General features: G+C 33.2%; 1 protein-coding gene across 9 annotated transcripts in view; it reads left to right on the top strand.

Annotated features, from left to right (window-relative positions):
- Positions 1-9,893, top strand: part of LOC113227844 (sodium/hydrogen exchanger 3) — a 100,916-nt gene extending 91,023 nt beyond the window's left edge. For 5 of the 9 annotated variants that reach the window (XM_026460890.1, XM_026460892.1, XM_026460893.1 and 2 more), the window contains exons 14-20: positions 1,209-1,275; positions 1,783-1,881; positions 2,779-2,979; positions 4,010-4,063; positions 5,460-5,642; positions 8,324-8,660; positions 9,301-9,893. In XM_026460890.1, coding sequence (XP_026316675.1) covers positions 1,209-1,275; positions 1,783-1,881; positions 2,779-2,979; positions 4,010-4,063; positions 5,460-5,642; positions 8,324-8,660; positions 9,301-9,493 — 1,134 coding nt within the window. In that variant the 3' untranslated portion in view covers positions 9,494-9,893. Of the gene's footprint in view, positions 1-1,208; positions 1,276-1,782; positions 1,882-2,778; positions 2,980-4,009; positions 4,064-5,459; positions 5,643-6,600; positions 6,773-8,323; positions 8,661-9,300 lie in introns of those variants that run through there. The other 4 variants (XM_026460895.1, XM_026460898.1, XM_026460896.1 and 1 more) reach the window with 3 other exon arrangements.
- Positions 9,894-11,483: the final 1,590 nt, after the last annotated feature.

Here is an 11,483-nt window from a genome sequence, read left to right on the forward strand (position 1 = left end):
ATATTATATATTATATTGGACAAACAAAGCGAAGTATTTGTACCCGCGTCAAAGAACATATAGCTGATGTCAAACACCGTCGCGTAAACAAGTCTGCAGTCTGCGAGCATGTCATGGATAAACCTACACATTCAATGAAGTTTGACAAACCCCAGGTCCTTGCAAAAGAAGTCCGTTATCTACACAGGATGCTGCGAGAGGCCATTGAAATTAAAAAACATCCTAATTTCAACAGGGAAGATGGTTTCTCCGTACCACCAGTTTGGGATCCAGTATTTCCTCTAATGAAAAATCCCAAACAGACATAAGACTGCAGTACTAATTAATATGTTTTAGTTTATTCTAATTTCTATTAATAATTAATAATAAATTAAACCTAATAAAAATTCATTCAATAAAATAATTTGTAAAACTTAATGTAACGTAAATTGGAATGTTTTCTTTGTAAAATTAAAAATAAGGTATTTAATTAATAACTATTGTAACTATAGTGAAAAAAATAGGGTGGTTTGCATTAATATTAGACATAACTGGTTGAAGACTGTACCACCTCAGTCAACCGTGACCATGAGGGCCCGAAACGTCGGTTTGTTTGAAAAAACAAATATACGCGATTTAAATCCGGAAAAATAGTTTCATTTCCTATGTGTAACAATCGCGAAAACCTAAGAACTCGATTTATAATATTATATTAAATGATGATACACTAATACGTCATATAAAATATATAAAACAATGAATGTATAAAATAAAAGGCTACACATAAAGAAATGTAAATAAATATTTTGTAAGCTCTAACATGAGGAGTCTGAATAATCCCAAGATTTCAAAAGGTCATTTCTGAAAGCCCGAACCGAACGTGACGATAAATATTTATTTTATTTTCAATTACCGGATCGGTCCAAAAAAATACCTTGACCGGAAGTTGCAACTAGAGCAGTCTGCAGACCACTAACAAGTTGTTAGCTTACGGATGTATTGACATTTTGTGGCTTTTTAAATTTTAATTTAAGTTTTATACTAAAATTGCTCTCAAGAATATACTAAGAATGTCACTAATTCTAAAATCTGTTCCGTTGTGAGCTGAAGACATACACTTCCGGTAGATGCGGTCTCGGCTTGTTACGATCCCAATAATCTTTTTTCTCTTCCGCCATTAGTAGCGCATCATCTATCATGTGTACTCTACTAAGCTCAATTTTTTTCAGGATGGCAAAAACCATGTGACTTTCCCAGAATTCCAGCAAAATGGTTCGGCCAAACAGTTCACGCACGGTAAAAAAAAATATTATAGATTAGGTACTTACTTTAATTCTTTATTAAATCACGAGTGTCGATCGCATGCACGTGTGGGTGCAAGTATTTGTTTTTATTTCTTTTGTATATTTTTCGAGATTCATTATTTTCATTATTTTGCAAAGCACATGCTTTGTTTTTACTAAGTTTAGAATGAAATCCACAGTGGCACTTAATTATTATGATTGTATCGTATATGACTAAATATTAGCGATTTATAATCACTTTGTACAAGCACTAGTGTCTTTATTTACTTATTTCAAAATGCATGTTTGAACGCCCACGTTCTAGATTAAAAATATAAATTTTAAAACTTCTTTTGCAAATATTTTATGTAACATAAAACGAGACGTTAAATAGGTGACACTACATTTTAGTTTATCACTGAACTGATAATATTTTCTGCACCGTACACGAGTTAGTTGAGAAAGAATTATTAGACGATTAGTTAAAAATTTAGGCTAAATGTAGAGTGGATGATTTCAGACTACATAGATGAAGTTCTTCAAGAAGACGAGAGTCTGATGAAGGTTCCGCGTCGCGACGGCGACGATGGCGGTATTACTTTCACTGCAAAATCCCCGCGTAGGTATTCTGCATGAAACAACGTGTGTGCTGCTCCTTTGTTTACATTTGAATACAAAAGTCCTTTACAGATATTGCGTGGTCATTACGGCTTTATAGTTTTTACGACATGATTTCATAAAGTAAATGATTATGTACATGGCTAGTTTAAAAACTCACTTACACAAGTGTACCCTATGAGTGAGATTCTGCTCGGCTTCCTAAGTTTGCATTCATCTCGTAAAAACGTTGTATATACTGACTTAACACTTTTTATTACTAATTGCCTATTTTTGTATTTGTTACTTGTTTTGGTGACTTTATAAAGCTGATCTGACACGTTTGACTGTTAAAGTTCTTTTTGCGTAATTAATTTCTGAAATAAAAATAAGACATAATGTTTATTTTGAAGCGCCGTATGTATTCAAAAGTAATCAATAGTATTGATGTTGTCTACTAACTTACCTTTTACTTACTCTCGCACTTTGTCTAGAGATTAAAAATGAAACATTGGAAAGTACAAAACGTTTTATTGAATATAATAACTGTATTTACGATCGTTATGCTAAAATTTCATTACTGACATGGCTAATCCTCTTACGAGAATGTGCTGAGAAATATTTGTGGTGGCATGCCGAGTAAATTTGATAAGTTACCTTCTCCTTTATCATTCTTCTTTGTTTCATATTCTCCGTAACATCTATTATTGATTTTAATTGAAATTTGGTTTCTATATAAACTGTTTCTACCACAAATACCCAATTTCTAATTAACGTCCATGAATTCCTTGGTATCCTCACTCGCTAATTTCTGCTTGTTTATTACATTGTTTGTGTTTTATTGTTGTTTTCTTCCCTTCTGGCAATCTTCATGTGGCACCACAATCTAACGGTACTCGCGACCGACGTTGGTTATCAGCTGGATGTAAAGAAGTCAGTCCTACGTCCTCGCATAAAGAGAATAGTAGTTCGCTTATAAACCAGCTGGCTAACTTACCTGGATTCAATCCGCTGAAAGCGAGGATAGTCAAGCAGTACGCTAAAACGCCTGAAGAAATTCTGCCTACAGCTGTTGAGAAATCCTTACCGTGGAGAAGGGACAGATCCACGTATAATTTTGGTATGTGTTTAATAACAAACGAAATTTACATCATCAATGCGTGTCTAAATGACTGAAAATTTACATTTCCATTTTCTTTTTATTTTTAAATTTCAAAATTATTGGTTTTTAGTTTCGAAATTCTCCAATGGCTGGTTATTACGTGTGAGTTTGTCGGGTGCTTCTGTATGCATTTGATCGATTTAATTAGACTTTGAGTTTTGATTGCATGTTAAACACATACTTACAAGAGTTATATACTTACGTATCTTAAGGTAGTATTATTTATGTTTAGCAAATAGTTCATGTATATGTATACATAATTTACGTTCAAATTACTTTGTTAGTAAGCACAATTTTTTATTGTCATTTTCAAATTGTGGTTACATACCTAGTATAGCAATAATGATGCACCTCTTTGATTTAATTTTCGCTTGTAAATTGTTTTCAATATTTAGTGACGTAATGTTTACAAAAAATTAATACTTATACTCATGCGTTTAGTGTCAAACCTGATAAATAATAAATGAGTAAATTATGATACTCGTAGGAAATATTAATGGAATAAATACGATTGCTGACGCTGTTTTCCTATGGAAATCTTCATTTAAATATTACCTTTTTAAAAAAGTCTCAAGAAAAATATATTCAAAATTATTCTTTTATTTTCCACGGGGTAGATTTTGTTGAATACATAAGTGACGTAAGTACCTACCGTTTCTCGGTTCAAGGCACCTTATGGTTTTCATACCAAACATTGAATTTCGAGAATTAACCCCGTTTGAAATTTTAACCATTACTTCTGATATTTATTTGATTTAGGTAATAAAGTTTAATTTGGTAATATAAGAAGAAAATTTTCTATTTATATCTTTAAAATCTTTAGAATTTTATATCCAAGTTCATCCAGTATTAATATAACATTTCAAATTAGTTTAGCATGAAAAGAAAATGTCCTCATAATTATTTAGATCATTAGATGTCCAATTAGACCTGTATATTAATTTTAATTAGAGGCAAATATATTTAAAAAATTATATTTCTCTTTTAGTTCCTAATGAAGACATCTTAGAAGAAGACGAAAGAAGAATTTCAGAAGATACAGGTAAGTGCATTTTAATATAAACTTGATTATAATTTAATTTTGTAATAGATAGGTATAACTATAGCCTCCTAAGGGCGCCTTCGAATTAGACGTTCATGAAAGAGCCGAAGCGGTCGCGCCGCATCTAATTTTTAACTGACTTAAAAAAAGGAGGAGGTTCTCAATTCGACTATATGTTTTTTTTTATATATATGTTACGTGATAACTCCGCGATTTGTGAACCGATTTTGATGATTCTTTTTTTTTGTTGGAAAGAGGGTACCTCAGAAGTGGTCACATTTGAATTTGAAGAAAATATTCGACCAGTAGATGAATGACTTTTGAGGTAGGTTTTTTATCATACAATATTTACGAACGCTCCACTTTTGCTTAAATTGTCGTTAAAAAGGTAACATGTCTAACGTGCATTTGGAAAATATTGCAGAAGACCAATTAAAGTACTTAATTTAAAAAAAGTATATATATTTGTTATACAGGATGGCCCATTTACAGTTATGAAGATGTTACGACAGTTGCAACACTACAATTTTATTTGTACACAATTCCTTCATTTTAAGGTAGTTTTCAAGGCCATTAGCAAATCCTGATTGTACATTATTCATTGTCAGGATTTTTTTTTACCGAAATGAAAATGCGTTGGTTATAACAGAAGGGCAGCATAATTACTTTACTTTTGTAAGAAGTTTGTATTTTTTTTAGTGTGTGCATGTTACGCGATTACTCCGACATTTGTGTTCCGACATGATTCAGTTGTTGGAAAAGAAGAAATATTACATTTTCAATGGTGGAAAATTTGGCGATGAATTTCACCCACTTTCCGTTAACCGATTTCATTAAAACATGACGTGTAATTCCAATGAAAATAATATGTTATGGTGATCTAGAGCTGTTCTGACGCTAGAAATGGCAGAGATATGAAAAAAACTCCTCAGTCGTGTATAGGGGCTACTACTTTGTGTTTGGGCTCATATATATTTATTCTTGGAAAACCAACACCTTCTTACATTTAATAAAAACAGGAAAAGAAACATACAGTTACATATTACATATTTCCATCTAAATCTTCAGACAAATCAAACACGAGCATTAAACAAACAAACAATAAACAGTATTTCTTAAAAACATGCACTTACATAAATATAACAACCCAATACCTGCGCTAGTTACAATGTCCGTGAGTTTACGTTTAGCGCATCAATATTACAATTGAATATATCAACACCCAAGCACACTATCCAAGCTCTTGCTAGCTCTACATAGAAAACTATAATTTGGGAAGGGAACAGCAATAGGGTGACATTGTCTCATAGAACGCGTAGGTACATGATTCGTTTTGATTTCGTTAGTTTGAAGTCGTTAGTTTTGTAAGTTATAATTATTTATTAATCTCTTCTAGATTCATACACGTATATGACCGTGGCGGAGCAAGCACGTGTCGCTACTCCGACTGCAACAGAAACCATGTTGCCTTGGAAACGTGAAGAGGCCGACTCCGGTGCACTCAAGCAATCGGAATTCCCATCCTGGGCTTCTAATAAGGAATACTTGGCATATAGCTCACCGTCCGCTACTTTCTTAGGTATGATTCTAATATTAATGATACTTGTGACTTATTCAGCTGAGTAATTTTATCGCTTAAGCCCTATGGGGTTAAGGCGCCTACGACGCTACGGCCTTTTGAGTTTGAGGTCCAAAATTTAAGATATTTTAAGTAACTTTACAGAAATGAAAGGAGTAGGTATTTAAGAAGCATAAAATGCAATAAGTAAGCGGACAGTATTGTGACGATCGTATGTCGGTGTATACATCTTCTTACGATCATACGAACAGGGGTTATTTTCGTGAACCGAACCAGGCCCCCGAGACGACTAGGCCCCCGCCTAGTCCCGGTCTTCGTCCGATATCTGTCCAAAACGATTACTATCAAATAAGTAATACTCCACTAAATTAAAAGATGCATGATGCGAATGAAGCTTCATACTTGATATTATCTTTTGATATGGTCGAGTATTATTTTCTTGACAGTAATTGTTTTGGGCGGAGAACATGAGTAGACCCCCGGGTCTGTTTTCGAGCCGTCAACTCCAAAATGGAGAGGCAACCATTCTCCCACTGAGCTACTACCGCTCTTTAATACTACTTTGTCAATTTTTGTTGTATTTATTTTCAATAATTAATAAATTCAGGCGTTTAGAAACAAACTATGTTAATAAAAATGGAAGTAAAAAACTCCACGAACCCAGTGAAAATTAAATCATGCAAAATAGCTGCGTTTGTGTGAACGTCTTCATATATTAAAAAAATATTCTGTATTTATTGTAATAAAGATAATATCTCTAACTATGGGGGGTTGATCCATTCGGTGGTGTGGGAAATACAGCAAAACATCGAATTACAAAACAAATGGAATCACATTTCATCAGTAATTAAATATTAAATTATATAATTTTTCAATTTTCGTCCATTATAGCAAAACTCAAGTTAAACTGGTCAATTTGAAGTGAAACAATTGACGACACCCGTCGTTCGTGTTTCAGCTTCAGGCTGGCCAATCGAAGCGCAGTTGCCACCATAATGATATGACGGAATAATTTTCAAACGAATTCAATGACATTTCGTCTCTATTTCTGGTTATATACTCGATGCGTTTTCACGCCTAAACCGTTGAACCAATTTTAATGAATTTTGATATGGAGATAGATGGAATCTATGGGAAGGACATAAGGAGTCACAAATATAAATCTTAAACGGGGTGAAATTAGGTCGAAAGTTTGTATGGAGAACCAATAAAACTGTGAAACAGTATAAGTACAGTAAGTTACTCGAAGTACTTATTCCACGCAGACGAAGTCACGAACACCAGCTAGTAAACTATAAATATAAAAATATAAACGAGTTTGTAACAAGATGCGTGTACCGATATGCGATCTTTACAGCACCTAACTTCTCTTAGCAGTAACCGCCACCTTCCATTGGATATTTTATTACGAAAAATTCAATTAACCATATGAACAAACAGCAATTTGGAATATGGCTGATAGAGTAATTCACTATAGTAGTAAACGTGCACTAATTGAATAATAAAGTAATAAACTAATCATATAACAGCTACAGCACATGAGCAAAAAGGTGCACCCAAGTAGGTAACCAGGCAATTTTACCGTAAATTTTATTTAGTAACAACATTTAACTTGTTATTTGTTGAAGTTTCATTTTAATTAAATGGTTGCTAATTGGTTTCGGGAATAAGTTATAGTGAACTTAGGATCACGATATTTAAGGATAAGCAGTATGACATTTTACATCATCATCGTACGTCACATATTCTACCAATCCGAATGCATTTGGGTAGAAGACTACAAGTAGTTGCAGATTAGTATCCTAAGTATAATAGGTATACTTTTTAGATTTCTTTTATCTTTTAAAGTTAGCTGTCTCATTTTGTTCTTAATATCTTTATAAACAATTGTAGCTCTTTGTGTTTGACCGACTTCAAAAAAGGTTTAGGTTCTCAATTGGCCTGTATTTTTTGTGTATATTACGCGATTAGTCCGACATTTGTTAACTCATGTCGATGATTCTTTTTTTTGTTGGAAAGAGTGTACCTCAGTGGTGGTCTTATTCAAATTTGAAGAAAATATTTTGTCTCTAAGGGTGGCAAATTAGGGGTGAACCTAGTTTATTGGTTTTTACTTGCCTTTAACCGATTTCAATAAAACTTGGCATATAGAAGTTATTTCACAAACTTTTGAGGCCGGTCTCTTTAAGTTATTTTTAAATGCACACGCATTTACTTATTACGTCACCTGTATATTTAAGAAACAATGTTTGAAGCTTGAAGTACTCTTTGCTTATGAATTGTCTGGCCGCATGATTAAGTTACAACTAAGCATTTAGATACACAATTTGAGTTACATATATTGTCTTACTCACACGCTAAATAGGTTTTTTACTATATTCAATAATTATTTACTTGCTGTAGACACATTAGCTTAGAAAGAACTTATCCAATTTATTTTAGTTCTTAATCTACACGATATGTACTTTTGATAGTTACATAGTGCCATATTGATATTTATCTGTAATATTTAGATTGATAAGGAATGTAAGATCAAATGATAATTTATATTTATATCCTGCACTTTCTTAAAACCTTTAGCTTTTAGAATGGAACTTTTATCTACATTTTCTGATTTCTGTTTTTTCTCTTTTCTCCCCTTCAACCCTCATTGTAAAAACCAATCATCATCGCGTCATTAGGTGGTATAGAGAAGCCAAAACATCCGAAATCTATCATAGGTCTCTTCCGAAGAGAGAGCTCTAGTTCTACGCAGGGTCCGGAGGCTGGTACTTCGGACTCTGAAAAGGGTGAAGGATCGACGAAGGGAGAATCTTTCTCGAATAAGGGTGAACCTAGTCAACGACATGGTCCCAGCTTGCTTTCAAAAAGGAGCACCAGCCTTGGTGGGCCGTCAGTGTTGCTGATGGAAGATGTAGCCCACTCGGACCCTCTTGGCGCTTCGTCCCGTCCTGCCAGTATTATGCAAGGACCCCATCGAGGACAGTGCAGAAGAGGCTCTATGCTAGAACTCACAGGGTACGTTTTTCCATCTCTCGACTTAATCTAATTTTCAGTAGAATAAAATCTGTGATCAAGTGGAATTAAACTTCTAAATGAAAATGAGTCCACTTTATTTTCGAGATAATTACCCAACGATTACACTAACAGAAAATGCACCTCATATTTTTACCTAAAGTAGCATAATTGTAGCTCCGGAAGCTGTTTTAAGTTGCATAAATTTATGCTACTGTCGTGCAGTTGACATGGAAGCGAGGGTTGTATAAAATTATGTACTGTTATTACACCGACCTTATGCATCACGTTTGTGGTGTCTGATTAATTTTCTAGTTCGTCTTATTTTAATCTGATTGTTGTATTGCGAATCTTATACTATTGTAGAAAGACTGCTGTTTAATTAAACAGCAGTCTTTTTACAATAGTATAAGATTAGAAAATCTGGGCAAATTATATTGTTGTATAATTATACAACAATATAATTTGCCCAAATTTTCGAATAAGTATTTATAACTTTCGTAAGGCTTAATATATAGAACCCAAACCTAGAACCAACTTTCTTAATTTGTCAATCAAATCCATCTAAGAACGAAAATCCGGTGCTGGGATATAAAAAACCAACAATAAAAATGAATTGCTTATTCATTTCGTAATGTTACAGGTCTCTATCCCGAGATGCAATAACAGAAGAAAAATGTTGCAAATCGCTACCAGAAAGCGAACGGATGGGAGTTCGCCGGTTGCCTCTTGGCCAGCAAAGTCTACCACGCGAGCCGTTTATCCGACAGCTTAGATTGGCCTCGACCCTTGTTACCAGCTCATCATCGGAAGATTCATCCGACGAAGGTACCTGAGTGCCCCGACGTGGTGACCACGATCGGTTGCCACTTCTCAAGTACAGGACGCTAGAGTAAAAGCGCTGACTTGATATTAAATAAGTGAAATTTTACACTATTGCATAGTGTGTTAACTGATCAACAAATTTAACAATTGCGGTTATGTGCGGAGAATAAATTACAGAATATTATATAAATCATATTATGTAAAGCGCTAAAGTGCGAACTAAAGGAATTACTTCTAGAGACACCTTTTAAACAGTGCTGTGAAATTGTGGTGTAGATATAAATGCGCTCTAGTTTTATATTTAATGTGAACTCATTCTATTTTAAATTTAAATTTTGAAAGTTAATTATATTTTGTTATTTCAAACTTCTGATAACTTTGCATAGGATAGCGTGACCATTATTTTTTTTTCTCAGATCGGGATGCCTGTAAAGTTATTAATGTTTTAAAAATAAAACACAGTTATAAAATTCTTAATGATTAAAAAAAAATAAAAAACAATTAATTATATCGCACTGTTGATACAATAGTGTATTAGCTCAAAAAGTGTATTTTTTCAGAATCGATGAAAAACGAATTACTTTTACTTCCCGTGAAAGATCATCAAAATTTATGTATAGGTTAAAGCTTATTACAGACATCTAATTTGTTTCATACTTGCTAAATATATGTAAATTAAATAAAAGGGAAAAATAATTTTATATTTTTGCGTAAGGACTGTTTTGGCCAGAACTAGCTCACGTAAAGTTTATCTCATTTTGAGTTAAGTAAATATACTTCAATTGTTTTTTTACAATATTTAACGACGGTGTAGTAGTAATGACGTGTAGGGAATCAAATTTTTTACGTTTAACTGTGATATAATCTTCATTTTCACATATTTTGAGTTACAACACTATTGTAATAGCAGTTCGATATGTAGTCTGCTGGGCTGGCTTGAAATATTCTTCGCTTTCGCGCCCTTTTTTTTAATTAATGTCACGATGTCCAGTTTTGTCAAAGCGGGATATTATTAAGTATTTTGGGGACAGCGGTACACGAAGCTTAAAAGCGGGCCTGTCCCGTTTAAAGCGAGACGTTTGGTCACGTTAGCATAGGACCACTTTCAAAATTTGACTTGTTTAGATAGACCCGTATGTATTTAGATTCTTTGTATAATATCCATTCCATATTTCAATTGAAGGAGTAGGCTCTAAAATAATATAGTTGCTGTGTAAAGAGTATTTTTGTATGCTCTTTGTAAATGAGTTATTGAAACCTTGTATCTATTTGATATTGTATAGAATATTTCTTTTTCATAAATGGCACCGGTTGCCAATGACAATACTAGTGTTAGTTGATAAATAATAATTATTAGATTATGGTTTGTATAAGAGTAGGCACCGTTAGCGAAATAGATGAAAATTAAAAAATACATAATGAATATTAAATTTTACATCTTGACAGAAATAACTGGGAATGTATAAAAAACCATAAGAAATGCTGCGTTGGGCGTACCTAATAAAAATATAGGTGTTAAGCTTGTCACAATGTCAAATTTTTATATTAAACCGTGTCATTGGCAATTTGAAGTCATCGCGTTGTATTTTGTAAAAGGCAATTATTAATAAATATAGTAATAAAAAGCTTGTAAATGAATAATTACTAACGCAAAATGTTGAATTGTTATTAGCTAGTTATTATTAGAATAAGTAGAATGGGTATGTAAGATAGGTATTTAGATACCTTTTAAAATTGAATTACATTTTCCAACAGAAATATTCACAGATATCAATTATGTCTCATATATATATACGTAGAGTTCCTAGGTTTTCGGGATTGCTAAAATGAAAGTATGTTTCGGAATCTAACAAAACACATGTTTGTTTTACAAACAATCAACGTTTTGAACTCTTTACAGATTCCATTACGGTCACGGCTGGCTTTTTATACTATATTACTATTTATACACAATACACACACACACACACACACACACACACACACACACACACACACACA

Source organism: Hyposmocoma kahamanoa, unplaced genomic scaffold, assembly GCF_003589595.1.
Source record: "Hyposmocoma kahamanoa isolate Upper Pololo Valley unplaced genomic scaffold, ASM358959v1 220, whole genome shotgun sequence".
Lineage (NCBI taxonomy): Eukaryota > Metazoa > Arthropoda > Insecta > Lepidoptera > Cosmopterigidae > Hyposmocoma > Hyposmocoma kahamanoa.